Raw genomic sequence first — 27,719 nt, 5'->3', positions numbered from 1 at the left:
GCAGACACATCAGCTGGGGCTAGGCACCCCCTGGTCACTCATTCTGTATATGCAGCTGAGTTTATCTGAGTGAGGCTCCATCTTTTGCAATCAGAAGCATCCTTGGTGAAGAAAAGCACACTTGTCTGTGGATATAAGGTTAACTACTCAGAATACAGTTGATTAGAGGCTATATTGGTTTAGGAAAATGGTAGTAGTAGGTTCTCTAGGATCTATGACCTCACCAGCCATGAGTACTTGGCTAGGTTAACAGCCACAGGAATTGATATCCTTCTGTTGAGTGCCCCTTTTGTCCCATTAGAGAGATGTGGCTTACTCTCATGATAAAAGTATCACTAATTGCACCACTGTGATATCTTGATGAGTAGGATACTTGTGTCGCTCACAGGTTCTAACACTGGGTAGAACTACTGATCACTTGTCCTCAGTGGCTGCTTGCACAACTCCTTCAGATGACACGAGAGCTAGTCTTCAGGAGGAGGCTTACAGGCCAGATCCAGCTCAATTCCTCTGCCTTGCACTGGGTGTTTTGCTAGTTTATGACTCTTGGAGAGAGCTTTTTCACCCCCATGTGACCTAACTCTATTTTTAAAAAAAATTCAAAGTTGTGTTCAGGTCAAAGATAATTAAGGAAAAGAGATCATCAATTTGATGGGAATTGGGGGGGGGCACAGAAGGAGTTGAAATGGGGTAAGAAGAGATGTAAATTATTTAAATATAGTTCTCATGTATGAAATTCTCAAAAAAGTACTTAAAATGTTAAAGAATGAATGAGAGATGTAAGGGGAATCTAATCAAAGGGCATTTCATATATACATGAAAATATCTCAATGAAACATTGTGCAACTTTATAAACTTTATACTTTGTGCCACTAGTATAAAGTAACAACATAATTATTAAAGACAAACAAACTTCAAGTTCTCTGGACTCTAGACTTCCAGCTCTGGATGGAGAGTTGCCACTATCAAATGCATGGCTTGAGGTTCTCTGGCAACACTGCGTGGTCTCAGGCTTGCTGTGGAACTCATCAACTGTCATGGCCATGGAAGCAAACTGTTACAGTGAGTCCCTTCCTCTGCCTCTGCCTCTGTGCCTGGTGTGTGCTGACTCAGGCTGGAGACTTCTAAACCAGGAGGTAAGGAATAGAGCGTGTTGGAAATGACTCCGTGATGCTTGGTTCAGGACAAGGTGTTCATCCTGGAAGAACTTGTGAGGAGAATTGACTTGTGCTTGAAATCTCCAAAAGGGGAAGTTGGAGGCAAATGTTTCTTGGAAGTGATTTTTGGCAGTTGTCTGGAAACAGTTGCTTCTATCTGCAATGATCATGATTTTTTTCTAAGAATCAAAAAGGATGGGTCCTTCTAGGAGCATGTATAAAGATCCTGCCTTCTCATGAAAAAAAAAAAAAAAGAGGACAAGGTTAATATAAAAGGGGAATGAGAACAGGAAGGAACTAACAGCTGCCCAGCTCCTCTACAGGGAGAAGCCACCCAGGAAAAGGGCCACAGGGACCTGCTGACGAAAGCTGACTGCAGCTCTGCTCACAGTCCCTGTGCACACCTGGGTACATACATACCCAACCTGTGGGACTAAGGACAGAAAAATCAACACTGCTGAATCCAGTAAAAGGACAACCTCACTCCTCAAAGACTGTAAGTTGGACAACCATGCTTTGGGGACACCAAGGGATTATGCTTCGTGTGCCACTTCCATAGATCTTCCTGCCTTCCTCTGCTTCCTCTTCCCTGAATTCATACTTCATTGGTTTTGGCCACTCTTGTCTAGCTGCAAAATTATAGCTCAGAATTGCCAGGATTTCTTGATCTAAAATAATTTCTCCTAGATTAAAATATAAATTAAATGAATGCCAACTATATATTCTGGTGATGTAGCAGTTCTCAGCTTGGCAAGTAGGTTTTACTATGTATCATCCGAACTGCTGCCCTGATGCACGTGGTTCCAACCGAATGTTCCTCACAATATAAAAATTGTTTCTGTTTACCTTATGCTTGCTAAGTACAAGTCTGTGTTATTGAAATTTCATATGGACATGAAATTAAGGGAAAGGGGGGATCAGAGATGATAGCTGATGGGATGAAAAGAGAAAATACAAGCAAGTAGAGAGCCCAGCTCATTCCCTGACAAATAGATACAGCGCCCCAGGAACCACTCCAAGAGTGTTCTTGGAGCCTGTGTTCTTGGAGCCTGAGAGTGATGGAGACAACTGATGTTGATGAAGCAGAAGTACCTTTATAGTAGGAAAAGATGCAACAATAAGAAAGCTTTTGTTCATCGATAATATATCTAAAATATTCATTTAAAAATTATATATAGAAAATCCTACAATGATTATGATTCATAAATTGTTTTATGAAGCAGTGTGTTATATATAATATGTTATATATGTGTATGTTACTTTTTAAATCTATATGTATTACTTTATCTAAACATATAAATCTTATTTTTTAAACACACACATATACATATATACATACATACATACATGTATATATATATATAAACATATATATATATATACATATATACGTGTATGTATATATATATATATATATATATATATATATATATATATATATATATAACTTACTAGTTCTAATAAGTGAGAAAAAGGAAGAAAGGCGGCCATTAAGACACCATAGTGGCTTTATTTCCCAAGGTCCATGCTTCCCTATTCATTCTGAGCTGCAGAATGTGACTAACACTTCAACCTGAACCCAATGACGGTTTCTTCTTCCACTGTACTTTGAAAGCTATAGAGCTGAGAGATTGAACTCTTCATATAGCGGATCATTTGTATGGATGGCCACTGTATATTTTGTCCCCTTCAAGAACAAAATCAAAGGCCTAAGAAAAAGAAACAGCAGAGCCCAGCTCTTGCTTCAGCTCCTAAAATAAACAGCAGAGTTTTAACCCACCTGAATAGCATCATTCCTCAAAGGTATGAGGGCTAAAAAGGATGCTCAGAAGTTAAGAGTACTGGCTACTCTTGCAAAGGACCCCATTAAATTTCTAGCACCTGTGTGGTGACTTACAACCTCCTGTAACTCCAGTTCCTTGGAAACCAACACCTTCTGTCTTTGGCTGGCACCAGGCATGTGAGTGGTGCCCAGACATACATACAAGCAAAACACACTATACACATAAATACTTTTTAATAGTCATAATGTAGAGTGAGAGGAAGAAACAAAAAATAATACCCGCTGGGCTTGGTGGTGCATGCCTTTAATCCCAGTACTCAGGAGGCAGAGGCAGGCAGATTTCTGAGTTCGAGGCCAGCCTGGTCTACAATGTGAGTTCGAGGGCAGCCAGGGCTATACAGAGAAACCCTGTCTTGAAAAACCAAAAAGGAAAAAAAAAGAAAAAGAAAAAGAAAAAAAAACAAGAAAAATAAAAAGAAATAATACACCAAAATGACCCTTAAAACCAAAGCACACTGGGAATCCCTCTATCAAGACAAGACTAGGAAAAATAGCACTTGGCCTTCAGGAAACTGGACCTACTTGTCATCGAGTCCCTACACTGCCCTCTGGCACCACAATGCTTACTCTCAGAGACTGTAGTGTCCCTACACTAACTTGTCACCACCTAAATGAGGAAGAGGCATGGTATACTCTAAAACATATTAAACAAAGGAAAATTAGAATCTAGGCTGAAGTGCTGAGTTGTATTTTGTCAGCTGTGAGAATAGGAGATATCAGTGAAAATTATAGACAGCTGTAGATGGAAAAGATAATAATCTCTGTACAAAAGGAGAAATAAGTGAAAAGATGCCAAAGAAAGATGGTCACAGTGTTCTATGTGATTGCATGCTGACAAGAAAGCAAGGAGAGTGGTGTCAGACAGGACAGAAGAGTAAGGTGAAGCCTTCCTCACCAAGAGCCTTGGAAGCCAGATAGAGATGCTGGGATCATATTACTGCATGTTAGGATTCCCGTTGCTATTTTTTTAAAAAAATAGATTGAGAATAGACTTTTCAATTCATTGAAAATAGATTATTTTCTCACATAATAGATCCTAATCATGGTTTCTCCTCTCAGTTCCTCCTCTGCCCCCGTTCCCTTCCAAAATCTACTCCTTTTCTGTCTCTCATTAGAAAAGAACAGGCTTCTAAGAGCTAACAACAAAATGTAACAACAACAAAACCAAAAAAAAATGTAGAATAAGATAAAACAAAACTATCACATGTAGTTGGACAAGACAACCCAACAGAAGGGAAAAATCCCAAGTAAAGACTCAGAATCAGAGACCCACTTGCTCACACACTGGTAGTCCTGTAAAAGCCACCAAACAGGAAGCCATGATGTAGATGCAGAGGCCCCTGTGTAGCCCCGTGCATGCCTTGTACTTGTTGCTTCAGTCAGTCTCTCTGTGAGTTTGTGTGAACTTTGCTCATGTTGATTTTGAGGGTCTGTGTCATTGATGTCCCGCACCTACTTTGGCCCTTACACTTCCCACCTCCTCTTCCTCAGGGTTCCTTGAGCCTTGAGGGGAGAGATTTGATGGAGACATTTGGTTTAGGGCTGGATGTTCCAAGATCTCTCACGCTCTGCACATTGTCTGGCTGTGGGTCTCTGAATTGTTTCTGTCTGCTGCAGGAGAAAGCTTCTCTGAGGATGGCTGAGCAAGGCACTGGTCTATGAGTATAGCAGACTCTCATTAGGAGTCATTTTACCACATTTGGGAGGGGGTTGTTTTGTTTTTGTTTTAGAACAGTAGTATTTGGTTTTATCCTTGGTCCCTGGGCTAGCACTTTCTTTCCTTAAGTGTCCCAAAACCAGATGGACAGACAGATACTGTCATTCAAGCTTTCCTTTACCTTTACATTTCTGGGCAGGTATTAAAATAGAGTACATTAGACCTAACGCAGAGTAAATCGAGTAGATAACACAACTAACATAGAGTAGAAACAATACAACATTAAGACTCAGGACAACATTACAACAGGAATTTGTGACAACCTTGTATGCCTTGTTAGCTATTACTAAGTAGATTATTTCATAGCAATCTTCATTGCAGAACTGACTGTTTTAAAATAAAATTTTAATAAGACAGTAAAATCTTAGATGTTTCTGTAGCAAAGAGTTGCTGATCATCTTGAAATTCAGGGCAAATCTTGTTTTGACCAAATGTTCTATTATAATGACCATCGAGTCATCCTGCAGGTAATTGGATCTAGGATCCTCTACAAACATCAAAATCTGCGGGTGTTCACTTCTTGTGGATGTAGCATCTCATAGGTATACACCCTATCCAGAAACTCCCATATACTTTAAAGCTTGTCTGGATTACTGGTCACATCCACTAAGTTTTCTAAATAGTTTTTAGACACTGTTATGTAGGGAATAATTACAAGGGAAAAAAATCCCTGTACGTTCAGTAGAAATGTACATTTTAAGAAATGTTTCCATCTGTTGTTGTTTGAATATGTGGGTGCATAGTGTTCTGAAATGGAGAAAAAAGTTATATAATATATAATTAAAATAGAATATATATATACTAAGATAATATACAGTATAATAAAAGCAGTTAAAGTTGTGGCCCCGAAATATGTCAATGCTGAAATGAAGGGGGTTGGACACAAACACAGTGATGAACCTTGGCATTGTTGCTCAAAACCACACTGAAATAATTCTTCTTAATTCAAGAAACCATGGGGGTAAAAAGAATTGCAGTGATTGGTGCGGGGGTCAGCGGACTAGGTGCCATTAAGTGCTGTTTGGAGGAGGGACTAGAACCTACCTGTTTTGAAAAGAAGAGTGACATCGGAGGACTGTGGAAATATGAGGTAATTTTATAAATATTTTCAGAATATGACATTATTGGTGTGTTTGGGAGTTGTTTCTATTCAACTCAGAAATAAAACTCTGATAACATAAATTGTCCCTTAAGTCTACTTTCTAAATTAGTGATAAATCTTTCAATAGATTTGAAATTTCTTGGGGGACGTGCACAATCCTATTCAGTTTTATGTTCCTCAACATCCCCACATATAACATTTAGGATATTGATATCCAAATTTTGCCTAAGCAAAAGAGCATGCAAAAGCTATTATGCCTCTAACAAACTCGTTACTAGTTGCAGCTTCTGTATTGTTAATCACTCTATATGTTATTTTGTGTTGTTTATTAGTTACTGGAAAAACATGCCTCTACCAAGAAAGGTGTGCTTGCTTACAAACAGAGTCATGTATCATAGCTTAAAGGAGTGGGCCTAGCTCATGGTGTCTCCAGGAGTTAGAAGGGTGAAGGGGACTCTTAACTTGGATGTGTCTTGATCATATCCAAGCATGACATAAGATCATTAAGAGCAGTTCTTATTAATTCATCACGTTTGTCTTATTGTCATCATTATTATTCCTTTGTATATTAATATATTTTAGGCCCACATCATACAAGCATTTTACTCTCTATTTCATTCTCTTAAATGAAATTCCCTCAGTTTTGAAACAGATTTTACCCATTGGTAGTTTCCAGTCAGATCTTCTTTGTGTTATTTTTCTACTTTTTTTTTCATTTTGCATTATGTACATTCTTGGATCTTGCTATCTCTTTCCTGGTGTAAAATAATTATTGCTATTACAGAGCCAGGATCTATGAGTGGAATTATTAAAAAGAAGCCAGCCCCCCTTAGTAAATTAGTCTAATGACCTCATACGGCTGAATACTATCACAAAATCTGGAAATAAGATTGTGACTTTACGAACACTTCACTTCTGATTCTCTATCACATTCCTGAAGCCAAGGGTCAATTTATTTCCTTTAGGAGATACCAAAAAGTGGAAATCTTGGGATATACAAATCTTTAACCTGCAATACCTCCAAGGAGATGACAGCCTTCAGCGACTACCCCATCCCTGATCATTACCCCAACTACATGCACCACTCCAAAATGATGGAGTACCTCAGGATGTATGCCAGGCACTTCGGGCTCATGAAACACATCCAGTTCCAGGTGAGGAGGGAATCCCCGCCCACAGCCTGCACATGGGTCAAGGCAAAGTCCACACACAAAGCCAGGAAGGCACTTCACCCTGCATTTAATCCCCTCCCCCCACTCTTAGGATTCGCCAAGATATGTTTGTCTTTTCTACCCACCATATGAGCACTGTCCCAGCTGGAACCCAAAATCTAATCTCTGTTTCATTTTGTAAAGTAAAAATACATAGGTCCTAGAAAAATAAAACATATGTATTTTGTGCTCTAATGAGCTGTGACATTTGGGAAGTGAACATTATAGGAACTTTATGTGCATAGGACTTCTACCCACCTAGGAGCCACATGCAGAGCTACTTAACCATAGAATTCTACAGGGAAAAGGAATAAAATGTCCTAGAGCTCAGACTTTGTTCTTTGTTTCCTAGACAAACGTGTGCAATATAAAGAAGCGCCCTGACTTTTCATCCTCTGGTCAATGGGATGTGGTAGTAGAGACCGAGGAGATGCAGAAAACCTACATATTTGATGGGATAATGGTTTGCAGTGGTCACTACACTGAGAAGTACTTTCCTTTACAAGACTTTGAAGGTATCTCTCTAATGTGTGTGTGAGAAAAAACTTAGGATGCTACATATTTTAATGCCTCTCCTGTAATAGGCACTGGAAGACAGTGTTTATACAGAGGAGACACAAGAGGGGGCATTCTAAGTTCATGGAACAGTCAGGGGAGATCTGGCAACAGAGATAAAGACAGAACGGAAAATCAGAAATCCTCACACAAGTAAGGTTGAGACAGACTTTCATGGACGAGGAAGCAGTGGGGAGAAGCCAGTAGATAGGCAATCCTGGAGAGAGCTCAGGGATTGGCTCACACTTGGAGTGCCTAGGTTGGGAGAAGCATGTAAGAGTTAAAGGCAAAGCATCTCTCTCTGTCTCTGTCTCTCTGTCTCTGTCTCTGTCTCTGTCTCTCTGTCTCTCTGTCTCTCTCTCTCTCTCTCCCTCTCTCTCTCTCTCTCTCTCTCTCTCTCTCTCTCTCTCTCTCTCTCTCTCTCTCTGTGTGTGTGTGTGTGTGTACATGCAGGAGAAGCAATCAGCCCTGCAGGAGTATGGACCATTAATTGATAGGGGAAGATGATTGAATCAGAAGCATCAGGAATAAAGACTTTAAACAGTCCATTTCAGAGATAAAGACTGAATCAAACAATGGAAGTAGGATTTGTGGAGATATTTTAGGAGTCTTTGAAACACCACCTGAATGACAAATTATGCATCATGGAATTGTATAATTTATGGAATTGTATAAATTATGGCAATTATAACTTTTGAAATATAACTTTTCCAGAGTACCTTGAAACTTCTACTATCCCATGCTTATGATTTAGAGAGTAGTGAGTGGCCACTGGCCAGATGTTGTTGGTGAGAAGCTGATATGTGAAGGACACAAAATTAAGATGTTTCCTTTGTAAAATATTCACCACACTTAGAAAACACAGTAGGAGCACATGAAGAATCTCACCAATATCTTTACATTAACTACATAGTAGCATCTCAGATTATCCTGGGTTCAAGTAAAATACAGACTTAAAATTACTACCCTTATCAGTGCTTTTGGGCTCCTGGGCTTTAAAACTGCATGTGTACCTGGCTTTAAGTTGATTCTGAATATCATCAATACCTTGCTAATGTTCTTTACAAACTTGTGGGTTTCCAAAGAGTTATAAAAAGTGAAGAAACTGTCTCATATCTCTGTGTAGAATATTAGAAAATTGCAGTGTCACTCTAAAGTGAAAAAGAGTTAGCACACCGAGTAAATCTTAAAATGATATATTTTTATCAACTACTTAAAAACAAAACAAAAAAAATCTGCTCTGATTTTGGTGTTGGCCATATAGCCGCTGCCATTGAGTGCTGGAGGACAATACTCTGTAATCGTGGCATAAAGTCCACATGCAAAAGAGGGAGTAGAATAGCATCAACTTCAAGCTTAGAAATAAAATCCGTCAAGCGATGTCTTCCACTTCTGCTGCGACTTGAGGGGTTGATTCTTCCTTCACAGGAATCAGCAAGTTCCAAGGCAGCTATCTCCACACCTGGGAGTACAAACACCCCGACAACTTTGTGGGGAAGAGAGTGGCAGTGATTGGCCTTGGGAATTCTGGAGCAGATGTGGCAGGCGAGATCAGCAGGGTCGCTGACCAGGTTTGGTGTCATATCCTGATTTTGCTCTTGGGTGTAAGCTTGCTACCTGCAGAGACTGTGAGTTGAGACTTCCTCTGGCTTTAGCAGGCATGTTCCCATTTGAATTGCAAGGACATGTTTCTCTGCTGACTAAATATGAGTAAGAGAACACAGAATTCCAAAGTAACAATACTCCCAGCCCAAAATGCACTGGAGTAGGGGAAGTAGCAATCCAAGAAGAGTCAGAAACCTTAAAATTAATTACAGGTAGTTAAATGAGAAATCTCAAAATTAAGTGAATATTACAGAATATTCTGGTTTCATATTGGAAATGAAGTTTAAAGAGCAATCAACATACACAGACCTGCGTATTTAAAATATACCACTGGTCTGTGTGAAGGAAAGATTCAATAGTTTCCCAAAGATTGTAAACAAATAAAAAGGGAAGGAGGAGCAACCCTTTCTCTACAGGGACTGTGGCTGACGCCTGAAGGGCATGGAAGGGCATTCGTCCAAGTCAAAATTAACTTGATTGCTACTTCATAGAAGAGACACAAGATTTCCAATACTGAGCACTTTATGGAAAATAAATTATTCATGCCATGATTCTGAGATACATGAGTCACTGATCTGTGACAATGATATCACAGTACTGATTGTAACATCAATAAATAGCTTTTTTCAAAGGTCTCTGCTAGATAACACAAAATAGATCAGAATGTTTATCAAAATATATTTTTTCTTTTGCTTTTGTTGTTGTTGTTGTTGTTGTTGTTTGGCACTACAAACATTTTGTTAAGGTTTTTCCAGTTGTAAACATGAGTAAATTCCACTGTGGATTTCTGTACTTGATTTTTGGTTTGATTACAAACATTTTATTCACATGCTTCTCCATCTCTTGAAAATTTCAACTGAAAGAGCTCACATGGAATCTGAATACTAGCTTCTAACACTCAATGTAACAACCTATTGTGTTGTCGTGGGGTTTCCCTATATTTTGGCACCTCACTCACTCCAGACATCTCATATAGCTGGAGCAAACGTCACAAAGAGATTAGATCCCTGAGAAATATTAAGTTAATTGAAATAACTTCCAGTAAGGGGATCTTTTACGTTGTTATTGTTGTTAGTCTTTATATATTTTATTCTTTTAAAAAATTGTTTTATTTATTTAAATTCCAAATGCTACCCCCTTCCATTCTCCCTCCAAGAGGTCTCTACCCCATTTCTCTCCCCTTTTCCTTTTCCCCCAATCCCACCCCTACGCCCATCTCCACCCATCACCACCCCTACTCCCCCCATACCCCTACCAATTCCCAACACACACACACAAACACAGACACACACAGACACACACAGACACACACACACACACACACACACACACATCTCCCTTCCCTAGGGCACCAAGTCTCTACAAGATCAGATGCATTCTTTCCCAGTGAACCTCAGTTAAAGACAGGAAAAAGAAGATGGCTAGGGGATCAAGCCAATGGGGGAAGTTAATTCCATTTCCCTGAAAATGTAAAAACAAGAAGAAAAATGAAAACAACCAAACAACAAAAAAAGCCCTCTGAGGATCTGATTACCAGCTAAACACTTACCAGGCAACCCCTCCTCTCTTGAAGGTTTTCCTCAGCACAAGACAAGGGGCATGGATATGGAATCGAGTTTGGGACCATGGGGAGCCCATGGACACCACAGTCTTCACTCGTTATAATAGAGCTGTACAAAAGATCTGCCCCAGATACATAATCAACAGACAGATGGAGAAGAAGTTAAATGGAAGGTTTAATCATGCCAATTACGGGCTGCTGCCTACACACAGGTAAAGTTGGGAATTCGAAGCAGACAATACTTTTGAGTGACTGGACTAGTTAAGTCAATTAAATCTGTAAGCTATAGGTGCGTGAAAGGGAGGAACGGTGCCATTAATTTCTCATGGCATTTGTTTTCATGGGGAATATCCAAATTATTTTCTTCCTACTGAAGGTTCTTTGTGATCCCACTGATATAATGCCCCTCAGCCTTCCTAATGCTGTGACAGTTCCTCATGTTATGGTGGGTGCTCCCAAACAGAAAATTACCGCCATTGCTACTTTATAACTGTAATTTTGCTACTGTTATGAATCTCAATGTAAATATCTACTATGCAGAATATCTGATATTTAACCCCTTGGAAGGGAGATCATAACCCGCAGATTGAGAACTGCTGCACTGAGCCATAAGAGTTGTGCAGATGGGGAAGTGGAGGCATTAAACTTTGACTTATTTGAAATTCATACAAGTTCACTCTGCCACCCTCTCCTGCTTTCCTACTATACTCTGTAAACTACTGCGTGTTCACTCTCTAAATTAAGACATCTGATTGTGTGCCTACCTTCAAATGTACCATCAACCAAGACAATACATTATCCATATACAACAACTTCAAGTCCTTCAACCTCATCATCTGCACTGACTTTGTGTCCTACCCCATTTGCATAACACCCAGCCTCAGCCAAGATAGCCCTTACCACTGATAATTGCAATGGTTATAGACATTTTCCAAAACTCATTCTGTACTTGAGAGTCCTTAGCTTGCTTGTTTTCACATCACTCAACACCAGCCAGGCCTCAGAACCCTGCCTAGTCCTCTCATCCCATGTCTGCCTTCTCTGTTTCTTATGACTTTGTGGGCACTTTTCCTCTGCTGCTTCTGCTTCTGTTTCTGCATCTGTGTCTGCATCTTCTCTTTCTCCTCTTCTTCCTTCCCTTCCTCAAGCTCCTTCTCCATTTTCCTCTCTAACGTCCCCCTCTACCATCTTTTTCCTCCTCCACGTCTTCTTCTTCATCATCATAAGACATGTAAGACTTGGTATCACCCATGTATCTGCTCTTGGTCCCATTTCTTTTTAGTCCTAAGTAGCTCACCATATTAAATTTTCAAATCCTATCGATGAAGAGATTGCTCAGTGGGTAAGGATACCTGCTCCCAACACTGATGACCAGAATTTGATCCCTAGAGTCAACAATGATGGAAAGAGAGAACTGTCTTCCACAAGTTACAGTCTGACATCCACAAATGCACTCTGGAACACATAGATAAATAAATAAATAAATAAATAAATAAATAAATAAATAAATAAATATTGTTTAATTCCAGGAAAATATTTTTTTAAAAGGTTTGAATTAATGAAAACAGAAAAATCAATATTAATAGATATCTGGAAGTATGCATACATACTTTTGTATTGAGCCAAGGTCATATGTATAACTTCGGCTCCTTTTTAGGAAGAAATTATTCAGTCTCTATGAGATATGTTTAATAATATTACTTTTGTACTAATATACTAACAGGACAATGTGACTCCCTGCTACTAATTCATAACTCAAACCTGGTCACAAACATTCTCATTCAAAATTCATTCTGAAATGTTGCAGATATACATTTAAGGGCTTTAAAAATATTAGCAACTGGGGCTAGCATGATATTTCGGCAAGTAAAGACACTTGCCACCAATCCTAAAACTGTAGCACACGTGGTAGAAGGAGAGAATCATTTCCACAAGTTGTCTTCTAACCTCCATATTTTCACAATCACAATCACACACACACACACACACACACACACACACACACACACACACACACACGTAAATAAATGTAATAAATCAATAGATGAAATATATTAACGATTAATTAATGATAACTGATTTCTTTTTTAATTTATTTTTTATTTATATTTATTAGATATTTTCTTCATACACATTTCAAATGCTATCCCGAAAGTTCCCTATACACCCCCCCCCCAATGCCCTGCTCCCCTATCCACCCACTCCCACTTCTTGGCCCTGGCATTCCCCTGTACTGCTGCATATAAAGTTTACAAGAACAAGGGGTCTCTATTCCTAGTAATGGCCAACTAGGCCATCTTCTGCTACATATGCATCTAGAGATACAAGCTCTTTGGGTACTGGTTAGTTCATATTGTTGTTCCACCTATAGGGTTGAAGAACCCTTCAGCTCCTTGGGTGCTTTCTCTAGCTTCTCCATTGGGGGCCCTGTCTTCCATCTTATAGATGACTGTGAGCATCCACTTCTGTATTTGCCAAGCACTGGCATAGCCTCATATGAGACAGCTATAACAGGATCCCTTCAGCAAAATCTTTCTGGAATATGCAATAGTGTCTATCTGGGTTTGGTGGCTGATTGTGGGATGGATCCCTGGGTGGGGTAGTCTCTGGATAGTCCATCCTTTCTTCTTAGCTTCAAACTTTGTCTCTGTAACTCCTTTTCATGGGTATTTTGTTCCCTATTGTAAGGAGGATGAAGTATCCAGCCATTGGTCTTTCCGCTTCTTGGTTTACTAATGTTTTACAAATTTTATCTTGGGTGTTCTATGTTTCTGGGCTAATACCCACTTATCAGTAAGAATGATTTCTACATAGTATCAAGAATAGATAAATACAGCAAAAATGAACATACATTTAATCCAGTCACTTGGGATGGAAAGGTATGTAGACCTCGGTCATGTTAAAGAATAGTTAAAGTGAGTTCCAGGACATCCAGGGCTATATAGTGAGTTCCTGACTCAATACATGACTAACATACTTTATTCCTTGAAAAAATATCATTATCTAAAGGTATTTAGTATGTATTAACAAATCTGATCTGGTGTTATAACATTCTTGCAGTTCTACAATTAGGAAAGTGAAATAAAATGTTCCATGGCTTGTCCATGGTTTCTCTATGGGTATGAGACTGAAAAAGTATCACAGTTTAGTTCTGAATTAGACAACCAGTTGTTTATTAATGGTCTATATTGCCTTTTGAGGATGCTGGGAAACAGAATAAAAATTGTTGATGTTACACAATATTTTCCATAGATTTGCCTATGCTAATACATTTTTATAAAGAAGTTGTATACTCATCTCTTGATGCACAGAATTCTTGAACAGCGAACAGTTTTGAGTGATGACCTGCCAAATCGCATCATTATTGGAAAAGTGAAGATAAAACCAAATGTTAAAGAGTTCACCTCAACATCGGCCATCTTTGAGGATGGAACCAAGGAGAACATAGACGTTGTCATCTTTGCCACAGGCTATAAACTGTCATTCCCTTTCTTGAGTGATGACTCAGGAGTCCTAGACAACCAGTACTCCATGTTTAAATATGTCTTCCCTCCTGAGCTAGAGAAGCCAACTCTGGCTTTCATTGGCATCCTCCAGCCAGCTGGAGCCATCCTCCCCACAAGTGAGCTCCAGAGCCGATGGGTTGTGCATGTGTTCAAAGGTATGGAATTGTCTTGCCATGAATACAGTATTTCCAAATTCTCTGTGATTTAAAAGTAACAGAGGTCTACTATTCTGTTGATCTCTCTCATTCTAATACATTGTCTAACTATTGATGTGGCAATTCCCTAAGTGAGATTTGAATATGTATCCATGGTGAAGTGGAAATAGTGGCTCCTGCAGCTTCTCTTATGCCATTTATTTTCCGAAGTTTCAGGTGAACCCACTTGATGCTTATTCAAAGCTCTACAGAACAGCTCTGTTTCTGTTTTCTGGATTCATTTCTGTTTGTCCTGATAAATATGTTTTCTTTGCTGACTTCCATCAAATGGATATAATAATGACCATATGAGAAATTAGTTACACAATTTCTTACAACGTTTATTGGGTCTTCTCTTCATATCAAATTGCCTTTTGACAAAGCAAATTTAGCCAAAGAACTATTTTAGTGTAATATACACATACAGAAGCACATACAACACGCATTGAACAATTTTCACAAATCAAATACACATGCAACTATTCAACTACAAAGTAGATTAAAAACAAATGAAATAACTAAAATTCAGAAATGCACTCTTCATGCATTTCCAGCCTCACCTTTCTCCGTGTCACCAAAGAAAACAATGCTCATTTCTGATACTTTCAGACAGCTTTCATCTTTTTTTCTTTGTGCAAGTGGAACCATAGATTATATGAATAATGGGGGCAGGACAGTTCAAGCAGATAGTGGAGAGATGTGGGCAGGAAACAAGTGGGTGGAGAAAGGCCTGGCCAAAATGAAGTGTGCACAAAGAAGATAATTGAGAACCTCTTGTCTCACAACACAAGTAAAAATAGAGTAGGGGTCGGGGGTACAACACAGTAATCTGAAGGAACTGAAGGAGGACTGTTGGGTGAATATCCACTACATGATGTCTGGCTTCTTCCTTTATATACAATATCATCAAGTAAATCCTTATTTTACAGTCATTTTCTTCATTTAAAACATAGCACTCCATATTCTTCTCCATTCAGTCTATGCATATGGGTATATATGTGTACACATATGTACATACAACTTATTTTATATTAATGGCCACTTTGGATTATTATGAACACTGAAGCATGGACAAGAACACACAGGTGTCTCATTGAGTATGTTCCTTTTATTTGTTATATTTGTAGAAGAATAGTTGATGTTTCACAACGTATGTATAGATGTATAGTAGTAATTTAAGGTGCTACATGGACTTTCAGTTCTTCAGTTCTGTTCCTTTCTTGCTTTACACATTTGTGTGTGAAACTGTATTTTGAAACATCTGAGGACAATTGTGTGTAGGTCATATTTTTGCAGATACTCACACCATGTGGCACCTGGAGAAGCAACAAGGCAAACAGTTTATAAGTATCATGTCTGCTACACTCTGTCTTGTCTCTCTAGCATAATTTAACATTCTGTTTGTTGTATCTTCTTTGTCTGTGGCACATTCATACATGCAGAATTTCTGTGTGCAATTACTTGATCTCCTTTCAAAATGTAGTTGTCAAAGTGCAGGGTGCTCTTCCATCAGTATGTACTTTCAGAAAGCACAATAAAAACTAAGAGATCTTCTCTTAACTCAACACACAGAAAAAATGCATTTGGGATGTAAGCTCAATGCTAGGCAATGTTCTTATACATGAGACCTTGAGTCACGTCCCAGGTTAGGTTAAGGATCTTTGAAAGACAATAAAAAACACCTCAAAGGCATTCATAGTATTCAGGGATGTTGAGTGTACATTTAAACTAAGAAAAGTTTAAACACTTTTTATCTTAAAGGAAAGCTAGGTAACGTAAGTGACATCCTGGGCATGACGGTGTAAAAGAAATTCTCTTCCTTTGGAGCTCCTTAAACATGAGGTTTTGATTATTAATTTTATAGAGGTCTGACAATTTCATTCTATTTCAAAACCTTTATTTTTGTTTATGTGTGTACCTTGGTCCTCCTGTCAACCTTTCAATGTTTATATATTGTTTTCTCAGGAATAAAAAAGTTGCCCTCAAGGAGAGCCATGATAGCCGACATCAACAGAAAGAATCATCAAATAATGGCCAAAGGGTAAGGAGCCTACTTTTCTGTTAAAGTAAATGAAACATGTTCAGAGGGGGATATTTGATTTTACTCTTTATATAGTTTGCAACTAAATGAGCCCTAATATGATAATTTTAGTTCAGTGACATCATTTTTCACATGGAGCTGACTGTGGAACCTAAATCTGACATTATGAGTTAAATAACCACAGAACACCAAGTCTACATGATGAGTAGAAGGTAAACTCACTGTGGAAATAAGAATAGAGTTTTTTTAAAACCTTAACTTGTACCTACCAGATATACCACTTCTCAGCATTTACCCAAAAACTCCAGGCATCACAGAGTCAAACTGGACATTAGCATGTATTGCAATCCCTAGTCACAGTAGCTAGGTTAGAGACAAGATGTAGGCATCCACGGAAATAGAGTTAAAATGTGTATTTTGTTCACAATGGAGTTTTTAGTCCTAAACAAGAATAAGGTATGCCACTTGCAAGAGTATAGATATAAATGAAAAGGGTAGTTGTATTGTATTTTTCCCTCATTTGTTGTCCCAGACAGTACAGATACATAAAATCATATGTGTTGGTGACATGGAAATAGGAACAAAACAATCTGTGTAACTAAAGGGAACAATGGCGTGAGAGAGGAAGTGTAGGGAAGTCAGGGGTCATAAGCTTAAAATAGATCATATACTTGCATGAACGTTCTCTTAGGTAACCCTGGGTAATGTTTTAAAATTTTAAAAACAGAACAAAGAAGGGTGCATCATACCCAGAAAATAGCATCCTGCAGCCCTTCTCTTCCTCTTCTGGCAGATCTGGTTTATCTTCTGGTCCTCCTTGGTATTTCCTAAGCCTTAAAGTGTGTGATACAAATACCCTGCTTAGGGTTGAGTGCTTATCCATTGCCTGTTCTCAGACCCACAAGTCATGAACTCACCACCACCCATTACAAAGAGAAACTGTGGATTAAGGCTGAGAGTAGCAATATTTGTGTAAGAGTATAAACACAAATATCTAGAAAGCAATTTGGAGTCACACAAGTTTAACTACACACTAGTAAATACTCTCCTATGGCCTTGAAACTCTTCACTCATGGAGTTATGGCTGAGTGTCTAGGATGAGGCATGCATTTCCTCCTGTGGAGCAGGCCTCAGATCCAATCAGAGGGTGGTGGTTGCTCACATATCATTCTTGCTGCTGTGGTACCAGTGACCAAGGCTTGCCTGGCAGATTGGAATTGCCTTTCACTAAGGTTCACAGCTGGGTAAGATCAATGATGACCACTCCTCCCCTGCATCCATGAATTTGGTGATAAGAGCCATACTGCTGCCTTACTTAGCCTGCATACATTTATTTCTCCCTCACTTGGCTACTTTCATTCACTCTTTTTATGTTTATCTTAAATAATACAAATTTATCTCCTCTCAACATTGTGAAAAGTTTTTATTTATTTATTTATTTTAAGTCAAGGCACTGTCTATTTGTGTTTCTTTTACCCAGGGATAATTTGACAAGGTGGTCTCTTGTTTGGCATATTTTTTTTTTTTGAGATGGGGCTTCATTTCGTAGCCTAAGCTAGCTTTGAACTCATTTCATAGCCCAGGCTGACCTTGAACTTATTGTAATTCTCTTTCCTTGGCCTCCTGAGTACTGGGACTAGTAGGTGTCTTGAAGAGGGGCCTTTTATTCTCAGGTATTTACAATTTACAAAATTAGTAACATGTTTACATACCAATAACCAAAAGGAATAATTGTATACAGAATTAGTATCTAGAGAAGATAGTTTATGTAGATTGGAATCAAGAAGTAAGCAATGGAGTTTCATATACTACGGCTTATATGTACTCCTTGGTAGTTTAATTCACATGATGGATCTGGATTCTGAATGTATAAGGGAAATCCAGATGTAAGATGTCATTCCTTTTTATATATTTTTGTCACTCTTCTGAGTATGTGGGAACTTTAAAACCCTCAGAGATTCACAACATGTGTTGAGAGACCATATTGTGCCTAAGGGAGTTGAAGAAAGTTTATTAAATTAAGATTTGACACGTGTAAAACAGCAAAGAAGCAAATAAAAGAAAATTGTACTGGAAACCCAGGGATGACAGGACTGAAGTCTGATGTTTGTTGTGTTTCCATCCCCACTCCAGCTCTAAGAAAATTCTCCAAGACCATCGCCGAGTAACATTCGTCGACTACATGGACGAAATTGCTTCTGAGATAGGTGTCAAACCCAACCTGCTCTCTCTCCTCCTCTGGGATACAAAACTGGCTAAGGAAGTGTTCTGTGGTCCTTGCACTTCCTACCAGTACCGTCTACAGGGCCCAGGGAAATGGGATGGGGCTCGGGCAGCCATCCTCACTCAGAGAGAAAGGATGCTCAAACCCCTGAGAACCCGTGTGGTCAAACAATCTCACCTCTCTCATCTGTCCTGGGTCAAAAGTGCTTGTGTTGTCGTTTTTTTCTTTATTTCCGTAGTAGTTATCATGCATATCACAAGTCACTAACCTCATATTGACATAGATATTTCTGCAACTAGAGAGTAAACTATACCTAATGAAACCATATATCTTAGCATCAGTTAAGTATAAGGGGAAACATGTGTATTAAGCAAGATTTAAACTGGGTTTTCAAATGCACACAGAATTACTCCAACAATGACTTTATAAGGAGAAGTTGAAAGTGTGACTATTTTACTCCAAACGTAACTTGAAATAATTTGAGAAGTTTATATGTAACATGACCATAAAGAATAATTAAAAGTGGGATGAATTTGCTTTATTAAAATCTCAGAGACATTGTTTAATCAGCAATAAACCTTAAAAGTATATTTGATAGTCTCAAAGCATCTTTCCCATTCTGACCCCTTAAAAAAATCATAGCTGTTTCAAGCAGTAGGTTGGTTGGTTGGTTGGTTGGTTGGTTGGTTGGTTGGTTGGTTGATTGATTGATTCTTAGTTTTAAGACTTGGTCTCAGTGTGCAAGCAGGTCTGGGATGACCTTATATTCATGCCATTTACTACCATATGTTGGGACTGTGAACGAGTGTCAGCCACTGGGCACTGCCTGAAAAAAAAAATTATCAATAGAAAGACGTGACATTCATCAACTTATCACTATATCAAAGAGCACCATGTGTAAAAGTGCTAAGATCTGACATAACACATTGCAACTCCCGATATGATGCACAGGGAGCTGATATCTCATGCTGTTCCCAGAATGTTTAGCATGAATGATATTAAGGAACAACATGAGAAAAAGAGAAAAATACATTCCCAGTAAATCTTAGCTCCATTCTGAATAAAGGAGACTGCAGTCCTAGGATGATCAATGAAAATATCTAAAGACTAAATGACAATTCTAACATAAACGAGGGGATTTTAATATGTACATGGTTGTATTGAATTACTGATGATACTGTGTGATATAATAGCATTATGTTTATGCAGGAGGATATTCTTATTTCTAATAGGTAGGCAAAAGTAGGAGTACAATGACGTGGACATATTATTTGAAGTATATATTTAAGTTTATCTGTAGGTGAGAGACTGACGGGGACAGAGCAAGAGACACAAAAGAAAAATGCTAGGGACAGAATTTCCACAGATTGTGATGCTGGTTAAAAGTTGTACAACTGTTCCTAGCACTAACCTTTCAGCCCTTTTGTAAACTTGAGAATTTCAAAATAAAAAATAATTAAAAACCATATTTTCCACAGTGATTTATGTACTAAAATGAGGAGGAGGTTTCTATGGGAGACTCTTCTAAGCAATAACCATATACTGTAGTAAGCATATCTCCTGTGACAGCCTTGGTCTTGATGCTCCAGAACATTAAGCCATCAGGAGATCATTCACTGGAAAACAGTTCTCCATCAGTCCTTAGCCTTTCTGTTGTGTAGCTTTCCTGGAAACTGAAATTTCCTTCCTGAACAAAGGTGGGAAGGGAGTGCTTTGAAGCAAAGCTTATAACACTGAAGACAATGAAACTTGCAAGGCTTAGGAAGTTCCTGAAAAGAATGGCACTCACTAGGCCCCACTCCAAGGATATAAAGGCCCTAAATAATACCTGAAGAGAGGTGACTCTAGTAGAGTCTCCTTGCAACCTAGAAAGAAAGCTCCAGGGATTCAGGTTTTGGGCCTCATCAGCAGTGTTTTTGTTTGGTGAAGCCTCAAACTCATCTCCAATGGCTGGTAGAATTTCAGGTACCTGGCATACAGTGGTGTGGAGAAGAGACAACACAAGAGATCTTCAAGTTCTGTTTACACAACACACTGTCCTTGATTTCACACTGAGCATCAGAGAAGTGTCAGCTCAGACATTCTTCTTACCTATTTTTCATTACTACTGTCACCAGTTAAGGATTTTGAGGCTATAATCTGTAAGGCATGTGTACCTTTTATAAAGAATCATTTTATGGAATGATAGCAATTAAACCTATAAATCTACCCAAGTCTAGGTAAACTGCCACCAGCTACAATGTGTTGAGGAAAAAATAAACTAGGAGTGCTGAGTCTAGGCTCTCCTCATTACTTAGAGTCAACAACAAATGTCTTCTCCTTGGACTTTTGACACAGGACCAGGTCAGCATCAAACCAAATATTGAGTGAAGCAGAATGCATTACTTACTCCTAAATGTAGAGCAAAGCTCTGATGCAGTTCAATACTTTTCCTCTTCTTCCCCCTCCCACAACCCCCCTCAATAACTCATTGTTCCATTCTTTGGACTGTAGTACATATGGACCATACTTAAAGCCATATCTAACAGAAAATCACAGATAATCTTCAAACTCAAGCTCCACTAATTAGAATTTGCCAAAAGGTCTTTCTTTTTTTATTAGATATTTTCTTTATTTACATTTCAAATGTTATCCCCTAGTTTCCCCTCCAAAAATCCCCTTTCCTCTCCCCCTCCCCCTCTTCCCAAACCCACCCACTCCCATGCCTGGTCCTGGTATTCCTCTATACTGGGGCACAGAACCTTCACAGGACCTAGGGCCTCTCTTCCCATTGATGACCGACTAGGCCATCCTCTGCTACATATATAGCTAGAGCCACAAATTTTACCATGTGTTTTCTTTGATTGGTGGTTTAGTTCTAAGACGCTCTGGGGGTACTGGTTAGTTCATATTGATATTCCTCCTATAGAGCTTCAGACCCCTTCAGCTCCTTGGGTACTTTCTCTAGCTCCTTCATTGGGGACCCTGTGCTCCATCCAATGGATGATTATGAGCCTCCACTTCTGTATTTGCAAGTCACTGGCATAGCCTCACAAGAGACAGCTATATCAGGCTCCTGTCAGCAGGCTCTGTTTGTATCTGCCATAGTGTCTAGGTTTGGTGGATGTTCATGGGATGGATCCCCAAGTAGGGCAACCTCTGGATGATCATTCCTTCAGTCTCTGCTCTGAGGTTTGTCCCTGTAACTCCTTCCATGGGTATTTTCTTCCAACTTCTAAGGATTCTGAGCTTCTGGGCTAATATCCACTTATCAGTGAGTGCATATCGTGTGTTCTTTTGTGATTGGGTTACCTCACTTAGGATGATATCCTCCAGATCCATCCATTTGTCTAAGAATTTCATAAACTCATTGTTTTTAATAGCTGTGTAGTACTCCATTGTGTAATGTACCACATTTTCTGTATCCATTCCTCTGTTGAGGGACATCTGGGTTCTTTCCAGCTTCTGGCTATTATAAATAAGGCTGCTATGAACATGTTGGAGCATCTTCTGGGTATATGCCCAGGAGAGGTATTGCTGGGTCTTCTGGTAGAACTATGTTCAATTTTCTGAGGAACTACCAAACTGATTTCCAGAGTGGTTGTAACAGCTTGCAGCCCCACTAGCAATGGAGGACTGTTCCTCTTTCTCCATTACCTCGACAGCATCTGCTGTCACCTGAGTTTTTGATCTTAGCCATTCTGACTGGTGTGAGGTGGAATCTCAAAGTTGTTTTGATTTACATTTCCCTGATGATTAAGGATATTGAACTTTTTTTTAGGTGCTTCTCAGCCATTCGGTATTCCTCAGTTTAGCTCTGTACCCCATTTTAATAGGGTTGTTTGGTTTTCTGGAATCCAACTTCATGAATTCTTTATATATATTGGATATTTGCCCCCTATCAGATTTAGGACTGGTAAAGATACTTTCCCAATCTGTTGGTTGCTGTGTTAGTCAGGGTTCTCTAGAGTCACAGAACTTATGGATAGTCTCTAGATAGTAAAGGAATTTATTGATGACTTACAGTCGGCAGCCCAATTCCCAACAATTGTTCAGTCGCAGCTGTGAATGGAAGTCCAAGGATCTAGCAGTTACTCAGTCTCACGCAGCAAGCAGGCGAAGGAGCAAGAGCAAGAGCTAGACTCCCTTCTTCCAATGTCCTTATATTTTCTCCAGCAGAAGGTGTAGCCCAGATTAAAGGTGTGTTCCACCACACCTTTAATCCCAGATGAAAGGTATGTTCCTTAAACTCGGAGATTCAATCTTCTGGAATCCATAGCCACTATGGCTCAAGATCTCCAAACCAAGATCCAGATAAGGATCTCCAAGCCTCTAGATAAGGGTCACTGGTGAGCCTTCCAATTCTGGATTGTAGTTCATTCCAAATATAGTCAAGTTGACAACCAGGAATAGCCACAACAATCCACCCCTTGTCAACTTGACACAAATAATATCTCATGTTCACATGAAACAATAACAAGGTTGTGAATACGCCTAATATGATATAACTATCCCTCGTACAATCGCAAACGCATTTGTAAATTTACAGTGGGCATTCATATTACTTTATAATCCTCATTTCTGCAACTGGTTACGTGGCCTTAATTGGTATTTATAACTACCTTCCTCTACTACCCATTCTGTATTTCCTTCACCTTCAGCCAGTACCTCAGCAGGTCTTGGCTCTTTTCCTGGAGGATTGACCCATACCTTCATTCCTGATGGGTCTGCATCCTTTGTCATCCTGCTTGGATTAGACTGTTGTAGTTTCCCATTGACTTTAATCACAGGACATGGTAGTACTAAGAGACGCCCTAAGGGATCTCCTACACTCCAGACATAATCTTGCTTACCACCATTGTGAAGAGGTAATCCAATTTCCCCATGGTAATCTGGATCTATCACCCCTCCTAACATTGTTATTCCTTTTTTAGCCTGTTGGTTTAAGGGCATTAGAAGCCCAAAATGACCAGGGGGAAGTCTGAGCTTCCAGTTCAATGGAATGTTTGTTGTAGCTCCTGGTAGGAGCACTCCCCTCTCTGGAGCCAAAACTTCTAGGCCAGCAAGAACCTAGAGTTATGGGGACAGGAAGCAAAAATTTTCCTAGAGGGTCACTAGGAGTGATAGTAAGTGGAACTATTCCATTTTCCACCCCTTGATTCCTGGACCCATGAATCCTGGCTATGGGTGAAACTGTACCATATATCGAGCGCTGATTCAAAGCATATACTGCCTTCTGAAGAACTCTACCCCAGCCTTCCAAGCTGTTACCACCTAATTGGCGCTGTAACTGTGTCTTCAAAAGGCCATTCCATCTTTCTATCAGACCAGCTGCTTCAGGATGATGGGGAATGTGGTAAGACCAGTGAATTCCATGATCATGGGCCCACTGTCGTACTTCTCTGGCTGTGAAATGAGTTCCTTGGTCAGAAGCAACACTGTGTGGAATACCATGACGATAGATAAGGCATTCTGTCAGTCCGTGAATGGTGGTTTTAGCAGAGGCATTACGTGCAGGAAAGGCAAATCCATAACCAGAATAAGTATCTACTCCAGTAAGAACAAAACGCTGTCCTTTCCACGAAGGAAGTGGTCCAATGTAGTCAACCTGCCACCAGGTTGCTGGCTGATCACCTCGAGGAATGGTGCCATATCTGGGACTCAGTGTTGGTTTCTGCTGTTGGCAGATCTGGCAATCAGCAGTAGCTGTAGCCAGGTCAGCCTTGGTGAGTGGAAGCCCGTGTTGCTGAGCCCAAGCATAACCTCCATCTCGACCACCATGGCCACTTTGTTCATGTGCCCATTGAGCAATGACAGGGATGGCTGGGGAGAGAGGCTGACTGTCCACAGAACAGGTCATCTTATCCACTTGATTATTGAACTCCTCCTCAGCTGAAGTCACCTTTTGGTGAGCATTTACATGGGACACAAATATCTTCACATCCTTTGCCCATTTGGAGAGATATATCCACATACTTCTTCCCCAGATGTCTTTCTCACCAATTTTCCAATTGTGATCTTTCCAAGTCCCTGACCATCCAGCCAATCCATTGGCTACAGCCCATGAGTCAGTGAATAATCGTACATCTGGCCATTTCTTCTTGCAAACAAACTGTAATACCATGTGTACTGACCAAAGTTCTGCCCACTGTCAAGATTTCCCTTCACCTGTGTCTTTCAAGGTTGTCCCAGAAAGGGGTTGTAATGCTGCAGCTGTCCACTTCTGGGTGGTGCCTGCATAATGGGCAGAGCCATCAGTAAACCGGGCTCTAGTCTTCTCCTCTTCGGTCAGTCGATCATAGGGAACACCCCATGAGGCTATAGGCGCATGCTTGGCAGCAGATGGCATTGTAACAGGAGTAGAAACCATAGGCATTTGAGCAACTTCTTCATGTAACTTGCTTGAGCCTTCAGGACCTGCTCTGGCCCGATCACGTATATACCACTTCCATTTGATAATAGACTGGTGCTGTGCGCGTCCCACTTTATGACTTGCAGGGTCTGATAGTACCCAGCTCATGATGGGTAATTCAGGTCGCATAGTAACTTGATGTCCTATTGTCAAACGTTCAGTTTCCACTAAGGCCCAGTAGCAGGCCAAGAGCTGTTTTTCAAAGGGAGAATAGTTGTCTGCAGATGATGGTAGAGCTTTGCTCCAAAATCCCAAAGGTCTTTTCTGTGATTCACCTAAAGGAGCCTGCCAGAGACTCCAAACAGCATCTCTATCAGCCACAGATACCTCAAGTACCATCGGGTCTGCTGGGTCATATGGTCCAAGTGGTAGAGCAGCCTGCACAGCAGCCTGGACCTGTTGAAGGGCCTTCTCCTGTTCCAGGCCCCACACAAAGCTAGCAGCTTTCCGAGTCACTTGGTAAATAGGCCTAAGTAACACACCCAAGTGAGGGATGTGTTGTCTCCAGAATCCAAATAGACCCACTAAATGTTGTGCTTCTTTCTTGGTTGTAGGAGGGGCTAGGTGCAATAACTTATCTTTCACCTTAGAAGGAATATCTCTGCATGCCCCACACCACTGGACTCCTAAGAATTTCACTGAGGTAGATGGTCCTTGAATTTTGGTTGGATTTATTTCCCATCCTCTGATATGCATATGTGTTACCAATGAGTCCAAAGTGGTTGCTACTTCCTGCTCACTTGGTCCAATCAGCATAATGTCATCAATATAGTGCACCAATGTGATATTTTGTGGAAGATCCAAATGATCAAGATCCCTTCTAACTAAATTATGACACAGGGCAGGAGAGTTAATATATCCTTGAGGCAAAACTGTGAAAGTATACTGTTGGCCTTGCCAACTGAAAGCAAATTGCTTCTGGTGGTCCTTATGGACAGGTACTGAGAAGAAGGCATTTGCCAGATCAATAGCCGCATACCAGGTGCCAGGAGATGTGTTAATTTGCTCAAGTAACAAAACTACATCTGGTACAGCAGCTGCAATTGGAGTTACTACCTGATTTAGTTTTCAATAATCAACTGTCATTCTCCATGATCCATCTGTTTTCTGCACTGGCCAGATAGGAGAGTTAAACGGAGGTGTGGTGGGAACCACCACCCCTGCATCTTTCAAGTCCTTGATAGTGGCAGTAATTTCTGCAATGCCTCCAGGAATACGATACTGTTTTTGATTCACTATTTTCTTTGGCAGAGGCAACTCTAAAGGCTTCCATTTGGCCTTTCCAACCATAATAGCCCTCGCTCTACAGTTCAGGGAACCAATATGAGAATTCTGCCAATTTCTGAGTATATCTATCCCAATTATACATCCTGGAACTGGGGAAATCACTACAGGATGTGTCCGGGGACCTACTGGACCTACTGTGAGTCGGACATCAGTCAAAACTCCATTAATCACCTGCCCTCCATAAGCCCCTACTTTAACTGGAGGGCCACAATGTTTCTTGGGATCCCCTGGGATCAGTGTCAACTCAGAACCAGTATCCAGCAGACCCCGAAAAGTCTGATTATTTCCTTTTCCCCAGTGTACAGTTACCCTTGTAAAAGGCCGTAGGTCCCTCTGGGGAAGAACTGGAGAAAGGGTAACAGCAAAACCTTTGGGTGTCTTATCAAGATCCTTCCTCAGCGGAACCTGGCCACCCCTTCATTCAAGGGGTTCCGGATCTGCAAACTGTCTCAAGTCTGGAAATTGATTCACTGGCCGAGATTGCTGTTTACCACGATCTAATGTAGCCTTTCTTTCATTTGTTTGAGAATTTTTCTGCTTATACAGATCAAACAAATATTCAGTAGGCTTCCTATGTATTTCATTCCTGGAAACACCATTGATTAGCCAGTACCAAAGGTCCAACCGAGTCATGCCATTATAAATTTCACCTCTCCTGTGCTGACCATTACTGGGTATGTTATTATAAACATTCTTTTGTCTACGCTGTCCATTATAATAACTAGAATCACCTTGTCTCCGGCGATTCAATGCTGCCACCTGGCCCTTGTTACCTCGGAATCCAACTAAACCCAGTGAATTTAATTCATCTAATTGAGCAGAAGCATCTCCAATGCTAAGATCTGGCACAAGGAAAAGGGAAAGAACAAAATCCTTCAAATGTGCTGATGCCCCTCTCACCAATTTGCATCTTATAGAGCTGGTGAAAGGCATATCTTCTGGACCTTCCCATTGTGGACAATTATGCTTTACACAATATATCCACTCTAACATTGCAATTTCCCTAAGTCTTAAAATCCCTTCATCAACACTAAGCCACGGAATATCAGGCATCTCCAAGTCATTTCCAGTAGGCCATCTTTTGATAAACACCTCAGCCAACCATTCAAACTTTTGACACCTTTTTTAACTATGCGAGCTTCCGTATTAAACCTAGAATCTCTACTCAGAGGACCCATGTCAATAAACTCAGCCTGCTCTAGTTTTATGTTCCTTCCACCCTTATCCCACACCCTTAAAATCCATTCCCACACATATTCACCAGGTTTCTGCTTGAATGAATTAGCAAACTCATTAAGCTCCTTAGTAGTGTAGCGAATTTCCTC

At 40.0% G+C, this 27,719-nt stretch overlaps 1 protein-coding gene across 1 annotated transcript; it reads left to right on the top strand.

Moving 5' to 3' along the window:
• Positions 1–1,458: 1,458 nt before the first annotated feature.
• On the top strand, positions 1,459–20,181 carry Gm4847 (predicted gene 4847). The gene is made up of 9 exons (NM_001164312.1): positions 1,459–1,653; positions 5,668–5,807; positions 6,785–6,973; positions 7,383–7,545; positions 9,014–9,156; positions 10,764–10,963; positions 14,063–14,412; positions 16,417–16,492; positions 18,626–20,181. The coding sequence occupies exons 2-9, from the start codon at positions 5,673–5,675 to the stop codon at positions 18,981–18,983; spliced, it is 1,614 nt and encodes a 537-aa protein (NP_001157784.1). The 5' UTR covers positions 1,459–1,653; positions 5,668–5,672; the 3' UTR covers positions 18,984–20,181.
• The last annotated feature ends 7,538 nt before the right edge of the window (positions 20,182–27,719 follow it).

Source organism: Mus musculus, chromosome 1 (genome assembly GCF_000001635.26).
Source record: "Mus musculus strain C57BL/6J chromosome 1, GRCm38.p6 C57BL/6J".
Classification (NCBI taxonomy): Eukaryota; Metazoa; Chordata; class Mammalia; order Rodentia; family Muridae; genus Mus; species Mus musculus.
The sequence above is the reverse complement of the archived record's forward strand: the minus strand, read 5'-3'. Positions and strand labels throughout refer to the sequence as shown.

Bases quoted from the DNA above. Each gene is read 5' to 3' on its own strand.
- Gm4847 (NM_001164312.1), top strand. From the start codon at position 5,673: ATGGGGGTAAAAAGAATTGCAGTGATTGGTGCGGGGGTCAGCGGACTA. The intron at 5,808-6,784 runs GTAATTTTATAA...TATTTCCTTTAG, and splicing joins GAGGACTGTGGAAATATGAG to GAGATACCAAAAAGTGGAAA. The intron at 16,493-18,625 runs GTAAGGAGCCTA...TCCCCACTCCAG, and splicing joins CATCAAATAATGGCCAAAGG to CTCTAAGAAAATTCTCCAAG.